The following is a 16,840-nucleotide window of genomic DNA, read 5'->3' as shown; positions in this document are numbered from 1 at the left end:
TATAGGTGTTAATACCGAATAATATACTGATACAAATAATAAAAATAATAAAACCCAATACCAGTACCAAACCTGAAATTTCAATACTGCCCAGCTCTAAAAATAAGTTAAAAAACAAAACAAATTGTCATTAAATATTGGCAAATCATTCATTGCCTCTTCTGTCTGTAGCTCTTTTCAGGGCTAACAAATCTTGAAAAATTTAAGTCATATTACACAATTGCTAACAAGTTTGAAACACACACTCACATGCTCACACATGTATGTCGACTCCTATTTTTCCAAGATTATTTTTCGGTTGTTATGTACATGTACATGTATAATGCACACCCCCAAATTTAAGCAAAAATGTGTGCATATAATATTGCAAAATACAGTACTAATTAAATAAGCGTTTAATAACCAATAAAATGAGACAACCCAACCTGAAGCAGACAATACAAGCTCACCTTTTGTTTTGTTCAGTCCAGTATCTGGAGCTATCAGAAGAGAGTAGAAGATAACATTACCACTCTCATGACCTGTCATGAAGTAACTACCCTGAAAAACATGAAGTAACTACTCTGAAAAACATGAAAAAAATACCCTGAAAAACATGAAGAAACTACTCTGAAAAACATAAAGTAACTAATCTGAAAAACATGAAGTAACTACCCTGAAAAACATGAAGAAACTACCCTGAAAAACATAAAGTAACTACTCTGAAAAACATGAAGTAACTACTCTGAAAAACATGAAGTAACTACCCTGAAAAAAATAGAAGATGACATTACCACTTTCATGACCATTCATAAAGTAACTACCCTGTAAAACATGAAGAAACTACCCTGAAAAACATGAAGTAACCCCTCTGAAAACAAAGAAGATGATGTTACCACTCTCATGGTCCCTGTTGTAATGGAAAATTCCACCGTTAGTGTGAGTTAAAACTACAAGATAGACTTTTATTTTGTGCCAGAATAATGTAAGCTAATTAAAGATGATTCATTTTTACCATAACAAGATTACCTTCTTCTTTAATGACTGTCTTGGCAAAACATAATACTGAAAAAGAGTAATTATTATATGCCTAGTTCTGACTGATTATAGAAGTATATGGATAATAGCCCAGTAAAATATTAACTAAAAATACACTGACATGTTCTAGATACCACATTATTTGTCATTTTAAAAAATTTCCCAAGCAACATTTTATTTAAGCCCAGCTGTTTTACGAGTTTCACAGTAAGGCAGACCTTGCCTTTTAAGGTGTGTGGGTGCGATCGCGCTTGTACAGCGCACGTAATTTCATTCTGGTGAGTGTGAAAAATAACACGTTACACGTAAAATAATTTTGTATATTGATTGCCACTATTTACCTTATGTAGCTGATAGAAAGATCCGTTTTATAATACCAGAAAAAAAAAATGTTACGAGAACGATTGCGTCCATGCAAGATTTTAATATATGACGGTATTTATCTTTGCTATACAAATTGGAAAACACAGGTTTAATAGACATCTTCGAAGACATACCAATTCGATCAAAACTTCTTTGCCTATTTAATTTATTATTAATTAGAAACAGTCCACTTTGTAAGGTAATAGATCACAACGTCTGATAAGGTTAACTCATTTATACTGTTCATATAGTTATGACAAAAAGAAAAAAGAAAGAAAGAAATGTTTTATTTAACGACGCACTCAACATATTTTATTTACGGTTATATGGCGTCAGACATATGGTTAAGGACCACACAGATTTGTTTAGAGGAAACCCGCTGTCGCCACATAGGCTACTCTTTTTACGACAGGCAGCAAGGGATCTTTTATTTGCGCATCCCACAGGCAGGATAGCACAAACCATGGCCTTTGTTGAACCAGTTATGGATCACTGGTCGGTGCAAGTGGTTTACACCTACCCATTGAGCCTTGTGGAGCACTCACTCAGGGTTTGGAGTCGGTATCTGGGTTAAAAATTCCATGCCTCGACTGGGATCCGAACCCAGTACTACCAGCCTGTAGACCGATGGCCTGCCACGACGCCACCGAGGCCGGTATGACAAAAAGAGAAAAGGGATTGAATTAAATAGTAGCTTCTGTAGCCTACACAAATGAACTCATTTATACTGTTCATATAGTTATGACAAAAAGAAAAAAGAAAGAAAGAAATGTTTTATTTAACGACGCACTCAACATATTTTATTTACGGTTATATGGCGTCAGACATATGGTTAAGGACCACACAGATTTGTTTAGAGGAAACCCGCTGTTGCCACATAGGCTACTCTTTTTACGACAGGCAGCAAGGGATCTTTTATTTGCGCATCCCACAGGCAGGATAGCACAAACCATGGCCTTTGTTGAACCAGTTATGGATCACTGGTCGGTGCAAGTGGTTTACACCTACCCATTGAGCCTTGCGGAGCACTCACTCAGGGTTTGGAGTCGGTATCTGGGTTAAAAATTCCATGCCTCGACTGGGATCCGAACCCAGTACCTACCAGCCTGTAGACCGATGGCCTGCCACGACGCCACCGAGGCCGGTATGACAAAAAGAGAAAAGGGATTGAATTAAATAGTAGCTTCTGTAGCCTACACAAATGAACTCGTTACAGAAATCAACGAAGTCAGTAAAATTGTCTCGATTAGTTCATAATTGTTAGCCTACAAAGCTTACGCGAGGTCCCGAAAATGGCAATCGTGTAATTTTATACTTTCTTTTAAAAAAGAAAAGAAATGAAAGTTAGACGGAATAATAAAAAGAAGGAAAATAAATAATAATAGGTATGTAGGAATAAGCCTAGGTATTTTTTTTACGTCTATTATTTTTCTTTAAATTTTTTAAAAATAAAACTTCATTTAAATATTTGTATTTCAACCAGAGGTTAATGAATGTGCATACAGGTATGTTATTTATATATGTATATATGTACACACTATTATAGTACCAGTAATCAATGATCATTGCCAACTAATTTTTGTTTTGTTTGTTAGAAAGTCACAGACCATGTGACTGGAACATAACATAATTTGATGCGTAGTACTCTGTGGCATATTGACCAATCAGAGCTATCGGGGTCAGATTATTTTTACTCTTGTTATTCTGCACGCACACGCTGGTCTACTTGACAAATTATTATGCATTGATAATGATGTCTAAAATTAGCATCTCACGTTTGGAATAAAATTGTTTGTAATGACAGATTTTGTTAAGTGTTTGTATATATTTTTTATCAACAATATTGGGACTGTTTTAGATCAATGATGTAACACTGTCAGAGCCGTTCGTAACTTGTAGCGGTAGGTTAAATGATGTGTTACAAAATGTTGAGGGAGGGAGACTGGTTGCGTAATTGTTGAATTAAAAATACCACGTGAATGTCAATGTCCCAACCAACACTATCAATTGAAGTAATTGTAGGCCTACATTTCACGAGTTATTTAAAAAAAATGTTTTAATAATATGAGTCTGTTGTGCACACTAGGGATGCTTGGGTCATAGTTCATGAACCACCTTGTCGGAACCAGTGGGTTTTTCCCATCCCAACTATTCTAATCATGTTCGCTGTACATAATAATGAAATCCAAGACAAGTTGATTCCTATAATGTTTATATATAAATGTATATATATAATTGTGTGCATCAAATTATCTGAATAGTACAATACTGTAATTAAAAAACCAAATTGTCTGCATCGGTGTATACATGTCATAATTATATTTCTATAGTACTACTCCTGAAACTTTTTAATAAATAATAACTCTATTCCTGAAAGGGAAAAAGAAGACTAATGAACCAAACAACATAAAATTAGAAGAAAACATTATTGGTTTATTGGTTCATTTTTGCAACATATATGTCTCTGTATTTACATGTACCAATTACTTCATAAATTAATAATGCTTGGTTTTCACTCGCCTTAGCATTTTGATGAGTTATTTTTCACTTGCCTTTGTTTTTCAAAAGCCAAGGACTGGTAAGACATGCACTGGTAATTAACAACTTGCTTACTTTTTTAATGTCTTCACAATGGGCTGTATGCATGTTGTCATAACCAGCCTCGGTGGTGCAGTGGTTAAGCCATCAGACTACAGGCTGGTGCAGGGTTCATAGCTCGGTACTGGCTCCAACCCAGAGTGAGTTCTTAAGGGCTCAGTGGGTAGGTGTAAGGCCACTACACACACTAGCCAACACCATATAACCGTAAATAAAATGTGTTGAGTGTGTCGTTAAATATAACATTTCCTTCTTCTTCCTTCTTCTCTCTCACTAACTACTAACCAACTAACAACTAACCCACTGTCCTGGACAGACAGCCCCGATAGCTGAGGTGTGTGCCCAGGACAGCGTGCTTGAACCTTAATTACATATAAGCACGAAAATAAGTTCACAATAAGGAACAAGTTTATTGTTAATTACAGCAACTTGACTGAATCAAAGAAATATAACAAGCCACTGTATTTCTGACATGATATATGATTACAATTAATATAATTTAACATTATCATTATTATTATTTTGTTTTTTATTAACTGCCTAAATCATATACTTAGTACAACATCTGCCTAATATTTAGGTTAGAGAAGAAACTTTATGTTGATTTGTAACAGTACACATTACAACCTTCAATTTACCTAAATGTGTAACAGACCAGTGGAAAGTCTATTTCTGTCTGTAATGAAATAGACTAGTGGAAAGTCTGGGTTATTTTTACTGGCTGCAATACATTTACGGTCGCATGTGCATTGCGAGGGCAGTGATCTCCAGCCAATGGGAGACGGCTGCACTGCAGTGAGAGACAAATAAAAGCGGTTAGCGACAAGCGTTCGGGGTCTTCCGCTGAGAACGTGATTGGTCAGTAAAATCAGCTGATAACTATAGGGAAAACGTTGGGGTTGAAGAAAATGCTAGGTTGAGAGAAGTTCGGTTTCACCTGAACATTGTGAACCCAGAAGGGGTAGATAATGATTGTGACGATGATGAAGTTATTTGGTGGCAAGGTCGTGCACGGCAACAACGTGTTTCCGAGCAGCCAACATTTGTTGGGCATGTGTCTAATACTTCGTCAAGTCGGGATTCGAGAAGTTATACTTCCGGTGCTTCACCCGTAACAGTTGATAATGAAGTGCGTTTACCTGGTGTTTTATCTGTGTCAGATGATGAGAGTACTCATCGGAAAGTGGTAGAAATGCCTAGTATTGTATATAGCGAAACTACTCAACACGTTGCATCCCCTATTTTGAGTAATACTTCAGAGGGCGGTTCTGTAGAAATACCTGCAGGGTATGTAGGCGTTAGTCCAGAAGTTGGCTCAAGGGAAGAAACCGATTGCGGTGAGAAGAGGGTTTTCTCGACCTCACCGGTGATGACTAGGGTGGGGAGAATAATTAGGCCACCAGTCAGATTTGCAGATTATGTCACACATTAATGTCATTAATATGCTATATGGTTTGTATGTAGTTTAAATGAGATTGGCGCCAATCGATTGTTGTGTGAATGAGTGAATGCTTTTTTTTTATTTATTAATACTGGTTTCTTTGTGTGACAAGTTTGAAAAATCTGTACAAAAAATGTCGATTGTTGGGGTTGATGGTGTTTTATCGTTATCCATTTCACGTGCAATACACAGTTTAGTGAGTACATATAGGATAATTTTATCATCTTGGAGTAGATGTACAGTATTTGACTGGTGATATTGTCATGTGCGTTTAAATGGTTAACTTACTTTACATTAAGTCCAGACTAGTATATATAATTTTATTATAGGGGTGCCGTATTAGTTTATTCTGGGTATGGGGTAGTTTGTTAGGCATCACTCTTGTGTGATGGTAGTGTTCCCAGCGGAAGTCCATTGTCACGTGAGTATGTTTTGTTGTTTTGTGCGTTTTGTTTTATTGTTATTTGTCTTGATATGATTGGCAGTTTAATGTTGTATGTGTAATGGATTAATTATTATATATTTATATATGGAACTAATGTTTAGCTAGTTTTTCAGGGTTTGTTTTGATGTATGAGGGAATCTATAGATGTGATGTCTTTGCTTGATGGGCAGCATTGCTGATAACTGTACAAGTGATGGTGGACACGGTAGAAACGTCCTGATCTGAAATGTGCTATGTGGCCATAAGGGAGATGACATTGCTTGCTATGGTGCTTTGCTGATAGTGGATGTGAGATGCATTCTTGGAGTATAGATTCGTGGAAAAGAACAGTGGTTTATTGACTTTCACGATCCTTGATGTATAAAGATTGGTTTATGTGTGCTATGGATTCTCTACTCATATAGACAATACATGAAAGACATCATGTTGGACACATTAATAAGTGTTAGTTTATGTGTTTTATGATGGATTTAATTTCTCTGGTCAGTTAGGAGTTATGTGATCACCTAGTGTTCTGAAAGGCGTCAGGAGATCGCCTTATTTTGGTGGGGGGCGATGTAATAGACCAGTGGAAAGTCTATTATTGTCTGTAATAAAATAGACTAGTGGAAAGTCTGGGTTATTTTTACTGGCTGCAATGCATTTCATTATGTGCATTATACGGTTGCATGTGCATTGCGAGGGCAGTGATCTCCAGCCAATGGGAGACGGCTGCACTGCAGTGAGAGACAAATAAAAGCGGTTAGCGACGAGCGTTTGGGGTCTTCCGCTGGGAACGTGATTGGGTCGGTAGGTAAAACTGTAGGAGTAAAAGTTAGGTTAATTGGGGCTGGGGGTGGTCGTAATTTACTGTAGTTGTTATTTAATACATTTGACAGTGAACACTGCGATTATATGTTATGTTTTGTGTTTTGATAATTATGTACTAAATATTATTATTTCAATTGGTGTTTGTGTTTTATTACATGTAGTAATTATGGCATCCGGATGAATTTCGAATCTGCATGGATGAAGGCCCGTGAGGGAGCCTTCATCTCCTGTCGACATTCACTTGTTGAGGGTTGAGGGGAGATTGACGCTCACTCGTGGCCGTTCCGTCCTCGTTTATGGTCTTATTATTGTTGTTCTAGATTTAGGACGGTTACACATGGTCAGTGTATACAGGAGTCTGATAGAAACCAGCCTAATTAAACAAGATGACAAAATCAGTGTCACTAACTGATAAGGAGTAACAATAGCAGAGCCACTGAGATCAGCGACCAGCCTAATTAGACAAGATGACAAAATCAGTGTCACTAACTGATAAGGAGCAACAATAGCAGAGCCACTGAGATTAGCGACCAACTTCATGTCCAACCAGCACAATACCTATGTGCTGAGACACGTTACTGGCAATTTTCCGATTTTGTATATGGTCCCCCAAGCACCATTTAATGAAGTGACAGTCACACATTTCATTTTGTATTGAAAATCTCCTGTTATTTATACTGACAAATGATGCCTCCATTAAATTCAGTGTCTGATTTTATTTTGTAAATCACAAATTTTCTTTTATTTAAGCACATTTACCAAATTGCTAAACTTTTTTTTGGCCAAGTATATATATTGAGTTTTGTTCAAACAGAAGGAAGGAAATGTTTTATTTAACGATGCACTCAACACATTTTATTTAAGGTTATATGGCGTCAGACATATAGTTAAGGACCACACAGATATTGAGAGAGGAAACCCGCTGTCGCCACTTCATAGGATACTTTTTGATTAGCAGCAAGGGATCTTTTATATGCACCATCCCACAGACAGGGTAGTACATACCACAGCCTTTGATATGCCAGTTGTGGTGCACTAGCTGGCTGGAACAAGAAATACCCCAATGGGCCCACCAACGAGGATCGATCCCAGACTGACCGCTCAAACAGAGCTCTAGATGTCAATGATAATTACAGTTCCCTCACCTGTTCATGTTTGACATTCTCCTCCGCTGTTTACAGTCACACAATATATATTGAACAAAAGAAATCAAGACAATTTTCCCCACATAACCACATGTGCTATGAGAATGCACAGAGCTAAAATTAAACAATATGGTGTTATTTACCAAAATAAACGTTTGCATTTTTATGTTATATGTGTCATAATGAAGTTTAAACAAACAATATTACAAATGTATTCAAAATTAAACCATAAAAAATATTTGACGATATATTTTTGTTACATTATGCAACTAATTTTAATTATAAGAACCAATAGCAAGTATGTATTGCTTCTGTAAGTATGAACAAGATACAGGGTCTTTGGTCACCAGACGCATAAAAGTGCATGACATTTTCCTGGAGGGGTCCAAATGACCAAATTTATTTTGTATCTCCATGTGTCATGGAAGCTTCCACCAAATTTAGTTTGATATATATGAAGACTATTTGGATATAGCATTTCTGGAAGCAGAAAAGATTTTTTAAAATTGGCTAAATTTGTTCCCTATTGGGTCCTACACCTCAGGCCTCTGGGGATCAGAAATACCAAATTAACAAATGTGTTTCTCCAAGTGCCAATGAAGCTTCAAAGAAAATTTGGTTTCAATTGGTCAAGTAGTTTTGTATGGAGAAGAAGTCGAAAATGTAAACTGTTTACACAGAACTAACAGTGGATCAATATGGATGGATGAAAACTGATCACAACAGGTCACCTACAAACAAGTGCATGACCCATTACCCAAATTAAAATGTTAAAGGTGAGTTAGAGCACAATATTAGAGCATAATATCTACATACATGTCTTGCATAACCGGTCACATCAGATGCACAGTATATTTCAAACTGAAGTTCCAGTTCAGGTAGACTCCAGATCTCAATTAAGGTCTGTTCTTTCAGCTTGCACACTGTTATTAGGGTCTTGTGCACGGAATCATGTTTTATTTCTTGTATCTATAACAGTAAAAGCAGGCATTTAAAAGTGTACAAATGTTCAACTAGTTACAGCTTAGTATATACAGTGAAATCTCTCAAAAGCGGACCCAGTTTCCCAGGACAGGTTCTGGTTTTATCACGTTTTTAATACATGCTTTAAATACACAAAGTTTGGGACTACGAAATGTGGCCGGTTTTGACAGGATTTTGGTATGTTCAGGGTCCAGTTTAGACAGGTTTCACTGTATATGTAATTCTTTCCTTCTTTTCGTGTATCTGCTTCAAAATCCTGCTGTATATAATACCCTCTTTTTCTCAATTTGATTGTTATTGAAATATATTTGCATATAACTTTTATGTATATGTATACATTACTACATGTGTATTATACTATGATTATGTAATTGTCACCATTATATTGTGTATACAATGTATATAGGAGAGGGCCTAGTAACTTAACTGTGCCCAATCCTTTTGTTGTTTATGCAATAAAATATGTTTTCAGTCAATTAATAAAATGCTGAAAATTTTATCTTTGTGAGTTCACATCACTTGTTTGTGAGAACGACGTTTATTGACAAACGGCCATTAAGCGTCTGCATTATAGTCAAGGCATATACAATGTAACACTGTATAGGAGATACCATGATCACATGGGAATTATTTTAAAACACCAAGAAAGTACTAGTAGTAGAAAATGGTAGATTTGTTTTTGGTAACAGATTTGAATACAATTCTGAATATTTTGTATTAAAATATCCAGTATTCAGGATACTGGTTTACAATTCTAATGTGCGTGATCGCACATCCACATATCTAAAGTGCATTTCAGAAGGATGTTTTACTGTCCACCTAAAATATGGAAAAACAGTGAACCTCTTGCTGGTTGTTTGAACAGAAACTGGTTCAACCCCTGCCAGCTGCAGTATTTGATACATCCTCAAGTTGTTACGGTATAAGTTGGGATCATTTCCATTTCTATAGGCCTACTTCGCATAGGACAGTCAAGCATTCTCGTTACAGCAGCTTGGCAAATCATTTTGACACTGCGATTATTCGGAGGATGCCTCTTGCATGATTCGTAAACATCAGATGCGGTTCCAAGGTGTGGTCACAGGGGTCCCTAGCTTGACCCCTTCTTTGTAGAAAGTACGGGTCTGCTGTAACCCCTAAATATTTATCATTCATGTTGCACAGTAGCTACATAATATTATATTGCATTAAAAAAAATGCTGTACATATTATTAAAAGCTCAACAAATTGAGCAAATACCTAAATTAGGAATTCCTTAAAATTTTGCTAAATCTATTATTTTTTCTTTTATATTTCATAACAAATCATAGACTCTCACCGATGGTGTATTCTAAATGGTTAAATAATATAAATATATAAACCCCGATACATTCACTAAGAGCTGCATCATTACCAAATATTAATTTTTCTTGTAAAATTTAACAATATTACCTTGAATTAAATACCCCTATCCCTTCCCCCCCTCCCCCCAAAAATGTATCCCAATAATTTGAATTACTACTAAATTTTTTTAATTATTAAAACATAGGATGACCGACAGGTTAAGAATTTGGCAAAGAACTGGCTCATATTTTAGTGCAGAAATATTTTTTTATGTACTTAATATTTTTTGCATAATCAATCCTGCTGGTAACGGACATAGAGGTTATTACCAGAGTGTTTTTCATTATCAACAATATCATATATTAGGAATAAAAATTGTATTATGTAAGCCTCTGGTGAACATAATACATTATCTCGCCTTCATGTAAAATTCTTTAATCTCATTGGTTGTTTGCCGTTGGACAAATCCCTTATACCCCTGTGAGCGGAGCCAAATTCTCTTATACCCCGTCTGTAATTTCCAACAGTTTCCAGCCACCCCAGTTAATGCTAAAGCAATAATTAGATTATAAATAAATAAAGTTTTTTTTTAATTAATCTGTTTCAGACAATTTCGTATTACAAACATTTGAAGTTAAAAACTTGTTTATCGATGGAACTATTTTTCGTCACTGGCAAGTAGTTTTGTTCGCGTCCGCGTGGTACAGCTCCGTTAATAAATTGTTAACAATTATTGTCTGGTGTTATTTTGATTATTTGGCTATATGATTTAACATGTCGGCAAGATAAATTTGTTGTAGAAGCATCTCTCGGGATATATGGCTTTTTATGTACCCTCTGTGTGCTCTTTTACCCCGTCGCCTTCGGCTCGGGGTAAAAGAACACACAGAGGGTACATAAAAAGACTCGCCTTCGGCTCGGGGTAAAAGAACACACAGAGGGTACATAAAAAGCCATATACCCCTCGTGATGCTTCTACAACTTATATTGTTTTTATTCCTAATATATGATATTGACGATCAATATTGAAATACACGAGGGTAATAATCTCTTTATCATATAATCTCAAGCTTAATATAATGTGTTTTTGTAAACTGTATACGCAACTTTAATTCCAGTCAGCCATTACCTGATATTCAAAGGATGTAAGAATAGGAGATGCAGTGTCTTTTTGAATGGAAGTGACGTGTTACATGTTAGGGTACTTTTGAATACCATTTTTAAGCATTGTACTCCTGCCTAGAAACAACCCTGCATTTGCCACTGCCAGTTATGACAATATATATAACAAAAATCAAGATTACCACCACACCATGCAGTCCTGAGAGAATGATTACAAACCCCGCAACCTACTTATGTGGATGCAGTCTAAATGTCAGCCTCATTGCTGATGTTTTGTGGATATTAGCTAATTTTGTAATTATTCAAGAAATTATGCTGCTGAATTAATTTCCCTGCCATGCCCAGATTAATTCATAATTTAATGTAATCAGGTTACACTACACTTTTTATTATTTATTTTTTATTATTAAGAAGTCATTATTTGAAACACAGGAATGAAATAGTTCCTATAAAGTTATCTTTGTGAATATTTAAGTTAAAATGAAACAAAATACATGTAAATGTCTAATTAAAACAATTACTGTATGTTTTTTAATTTTATTAACAATGGTTAAATAAACAAAACTGATGTTTGAAATTGACAAACTAATATTTGTGTAGCCATACTAGCCAATCAGATGTCAGTTGTCACTGTGACTATAAAAAGCTGGGATGAATAAATGCTTGCAGCCATACTATATAGTTCAAAGAAGTCATTGAAATAGTTAATACCAAAACAAAAACAAATGAGAACATACAGGGTTCTTGGATGCTTTGAATTCCATGTATTTCCTCCCCTTGATTACTGGATCCATGAATAAAATCCGACCATCCTGAAAGTAAATATTAATCAAAGAATTGTGCATGCAATTTATACAACCAATACAAAAACAATGCAAACAAAATCAGTGAAAATATTGGTGTGAATAAGTATACATACTGTGAGTCAAGAAAATAATGCGTAATGATGTTATTATGTTGGGTCTGATAAATGCAAATTTTAAAGATCACACTGTAAAGTAACAAATGCTGAGTTTTTCTCACATCGATTAAACAGAAGAAGTTCTAATTACTTTTTTTAGTCAAACCAGTGAACACTATCCATGTTTAGTTTGAAGTAATTTCTCCCACCGCTTAAGCAGAGAAATGACAAAGTGTGGAGCTAGCATTGTAAAACTTGCTTAGTGTGAACAACAACTTGTGGACTGTTCGTTTTCCTTCTTCAAAATGCATTTGTTTTAAGTATGTTATCAGGGTGTGTATTTTATGGTTGCCCGGTCGCCTCAGGTGAGTAAAAACAACATTGGGCAAGTCAAAACCTCATTATCAGTTGCCCGCCTGGCGACCAAACTATTGTGCATTCATTACAGCGTATTATTTCGGAATGTCCAAAATTTTATGTTTGTAATACAACCAAAACGTTAGTTTTGATAATAATTTAATTGACTGGTTCACCATTATGTATGATATGCAGCCAAACCAATACATGTTTTCTGCCGAAATTTGGGTTGCAACCAGTGTATTAAAATAAAAAGTATTTGGAATAATTCGGCTGATTTCGTTTACCAGCATGCAGCTACATTGGGAGTGCTCGACTGGGTAACTGGAATTCAGTGGGAACTATTATTAAAATCAAACTAATCAAGCAAAATTGAAACAAAAGCCCTTTGTGGTTGCTGAAAATAGCTCCACCATTGTTTTTAGAGCATTGCATAAATTGTATTTAACAGTGCTGCGTTTGCACATGCATACACTAATATCTGCCATATTTGATTCTGCCCACGCCAGGTCGGGAAGTGTTGGAATTCAGTTAGAGCTAAATGTGTTGCTTATCTGAAATTCTGATTAGGGCTACATGTATATATAGACTGTGTCTAAATGTTTACATCGTTTTAACATGTGGTGTTGTAATTGTTTGCATGACAGTAATATATCTGATTTTAAAAAAATAATAAATTAATTAATTAAAACCCCAGCAATAACAGGTTTTTAAAGTGTTTATTGTGCAGTTTGTTGTGTTATTGTACATACATTTGCATCGGGAAAGTTAATATGCATCTGTCACATTCACAAGGACGACACTTCAGCAAGTCTATCTCAGGTCCGTATGAACGATATGTGGAGTGTGTGTGTGTGGACAGCAACACAGTCTCTAGCTGGGGGCACAAGCCAGACTTATCTTTATTTATACGGTGTAGGACAGAAAAAATGTGGGCCAAAACCCCCAACCTCATCCTTGGCCTCCCCGGTTTCTACGGGCTTGTATTTATACTTTGTGTGAAGATTTTTTTTAAAGATATATTTCCTAAAGTGTCGTGGTTTTTAATAGATATAAACTAAGACTTGCTAAATGAGGTCATATTAACAGATTTCCTAAAAATGAGGTTAAATCAAGCAAATAAATCAAGATTGAACTTAACCCACTCATAACACTGGATAACCATGCAGGAGGGGACATGGGGCCACCCCTATCTGGCCTCAGATTACAGTTATCTTCCCATTTGGTTGTCCAAAATCCGGAAGTTTCACCGCGCAAGTAGTCTGCTGTTTGACTGTGATTATTTCATGGCAGACAGCTATGAAGTGGCAACTGTTTGACTGAAGTGATAGGGGATAGCATGTAGTTTGTAAACATGTGTAACTTGTTGACATTGAGACTTGTTTGTGGTAATTCCGGCCCATGCAAAAGTAGTGCTTTTTGTGTAAAATGGGTGTACTCCGGCCTGGTTTAGAGGGTGTGTCTGTTTAAACCAATATGCTGGGAGAAAGAGCTGGACAACAGGGGTTGTCCTTTTCAGGGTATGTGTCCCCCATGCAGGCAAAGGTACATACAAAACTTCACGGGCCTGCTGATATTAATAAAAATGTTATAGCCACTAAGGCTATATAGAAACATATAGCGAAATTAATTGTGGTCTGAGGCCTGATATAGTTCACACATTACACCGGTTAAATGCTTGATTCTGATGAAAGTATTATAACCAGAGAGGTGAAATTACACAGACTGATTGTGCATACCACAAGGAATATGAAAACTAATTTATTTATTTTCTAAATATTTTATTAAATTAAAAAAAAAAAACATTGAATTTATTAAAAATTTAAATTAAAAGTTTCAACTTTTAAATTTCAATATCCTCCAAAATAGCATAAAATGACCTCTGATGTTACTACAGGTTGTTGCAATATTTTTTAACAGTTTTGAGCTAATAATTTGGTAAAAAAGAGCAAAAGTTGGATTTTGTTAGTCAATATTGAGATTTTGATTTTTTTTACATATTGAATTTTAATGAGTTTCTCAATTATTGCAATTGGACAGAAGATCTAAATATAATGAATATATCACTACTAAATGTAATTAAACACTTTAAATAAATAGTATACAGTTTTTAACAAGATTAAGTACTCTAATAATACATTTCACCTACATTTATGTAAATTACACACTTCAGTAATTTTTCAAAAATGGTCTTTTATCCTTAGAAAATCTAATAGGCTAATATTCTATGCTGTCTGAATGTATTTATTGTGTTCAGTAATCAGATGCTGGTATACTTGTCAAGTTTATTGCAGAAAATGTGCCAAAAAGGTTAACATTTGGCTTGTAATACATATGGCAGAATAATCGATAATGCATATTCAGTGGTCATTACTACAAACATCCTTCCAATCAAGAAATACTACACTGAGGTATCCCAGACACTGGCACATGACTACACTTGTTAACAGTTATCACTGGAAACTGAAAAATATGGTGCAAGTACCTCTTGGTAGGATTTATATCAGCATTTTGTAACAAAATCTTCATTTTCAAAGTTGTCGTCAACAAAAAAAATATTATGGTGTATACCTAAGTAATATCTGTAGGGCATATTCATATTAATATGCATTTATATGGACTGTTTTGCTTTTTACAAAGTGGCTACATGTCTAATACAGTAAATGAAGTAGATTAAGTAAATACAGCAGGTCAAAATTGAATATGAGGCCTATCATGTCTAATTTTCCCTGAAATTAGTGTGTAAACATTTGTTGCAAATGGCCCCAATTTTGTGACTTTCACCATCCCTCTGACACATTTCTAATAATGTATCATGAATTCAGTCACCATATCTTTACTAAGCCTCCACTTATCATATCTAAAATGCAAAATTTTACAGTTTTAGATTTTTTGGTTTTTCTAAAATTTAAATTTAAGTTTAATATTTAATTAAAAATGAAGTAAAATCTAATGATTGATTTTTTTTCCTTTAAATATTTCAAAATCTTTCCAAGACAACACTGTGCAGATAGAACATATGTAGAAGAAAAAATAGCTGCTCATTGTATGAAGCAATTCCAAAATTTGATAAAGTTATTACATTTTGAAGTTGGTGTCCCTCAAGTTTCCATTGCTAAAATTGGCCATGGCAAGGCACTGTGGTAGGTGCTTTAACACAGCCTCTGTATACTCTCAGTTTAAAGGTGACATACCGATACTTACCGAGCATTGCTTTAATATGTATATCATTGGAATGCATTAGTGTGGGCCAGTTTTTAGGGGAAAAAATGGACTGATAGGCCTCAGATTACAGTTATCTTCCCATTTGGTTGTCCAAAATCCGGAAGTTTCACCGCGCAAGTAGTCTGCTGTTTGACTGTGATTATTTCATGGCAGACAGCTATGAAGTGGCAACTGTTTGACTGAAGTGATAGGGGATAGCATGTAGTTTGTAAGCATGTGTAACTTGTTGACATTGAAGACTTGTTTGTGGTAATTCCGGCCCATGCAAAAGTAGTGCTTTTTGTGTAAAATGGGTGTACTCCGGCCTGGTTTAGAGGGTGTGTCTGTTTAAACCAATATGCTGGGAGAAAGAGCTGGACAACAGGGGTTGTCCTTTTCAGGGTATGTGTCCCCCATGCAGGCAAAGGTACATACAAAACTTCACGGGCCTGCTGATATTAATAAAAATGTTATAGCCACTAAGGCTATATAGAAACATATAGCGAAATTAATTGTGGTCTGAGGCCATCTCTGATCACACTTCATTCCCCCATTACATTTTATATTTGCCCATTGCCCCATGCAAAACACGACTCGTAGACAGTGTGGGTGCTCCCCCCCCCCCCCCCCTAAAATCCTGGCTACGCCACTGACTCAGAAACAGGACTTGTTTGTTAATACCCTTTTTTATGATTTTGAAAGACTTAAATTGGAAGTAAACTTTGTTTTAATTTGTTTTGGTTTTCATGTTGTCAGCTGTACTATTATCTGGTTATTGAAGTTACATGATTGTAATACCTTCTGACAAAACTGTCTTCATATATACTTGCCAAAAATATATAGTCCTGATATTATATTTATTAAAAATATGACTGCATCTTATATTTCTAAACCACACAATTTTACCATTATAACCATTCATGTACAAGCCAACTAATAAGACATCAAAATTGTTATAAATATTATACTTAGCCAAAAATGTTTAGCAATTTGGTATATGTGCTTAAATAAAAGAAAACTTGTGACTTACAAAATGAAATCAGACACTGGATTTAATTGAGGCATCATTTGTCAGTATAAGTAACAGGACCTGATTCTAGTAGGCTACTATCAACATAAAATTTCTAAAA

General features: G+C 35.4%; 1 protein-coding gene across 3 annotated transcripts in view; it reads right to left on the bottom strand.

Moving 5' to 3' along the window:
- The window catches only part of LOC121368244, a 174,830-nt gene that overhangs the window by 85,161 nt on the left and 72,829 nt on the right, over positions 1-16,840 (bottom strand). For all 3 annotated transcript variants that reach the window (XM_041492886.1, XM_041492888.1, XM_041492887.1), the window contains 3 exons: positions 11,986-12,060; positions 8,636-8,788; positions 450-540 (listed from right to left, as the gene is read on the bottom strand). In XM_041492886.1, coding sequence (XP_041348820.1) covers positions 450-540; positions 8,636-8,788; positions 11,986-12,060 — 319 coding nt within the window. The remainder of the gene's footprint in view (positions 1-449; positions 541-8,635; positions 8,789-11,985; positions 12,061-16,840) is intronic.

The sequence above is a fragment of the Gigantopelta aegis genome, chromosome 3 (assembly GCF_016097555.1).
Source record: "Gigantopelta aegis isolate Gae_Host chromosome 3, Gae_host_genome, whole genome shotgun sequence".
Taxonomy (NCBI): domain Eukaryota; kingdom Metazoa; phylum Mollusca; class Gastropoda; order Neomphalida; family Peltospiridae; genus Gigantopelta; species Gigantopelta aegis.
The sequence above is the reverse complement of the archived record's forward strand: the minus strand, read 5'-3'. Positions and strand labels throughout refer to the sequence as shown.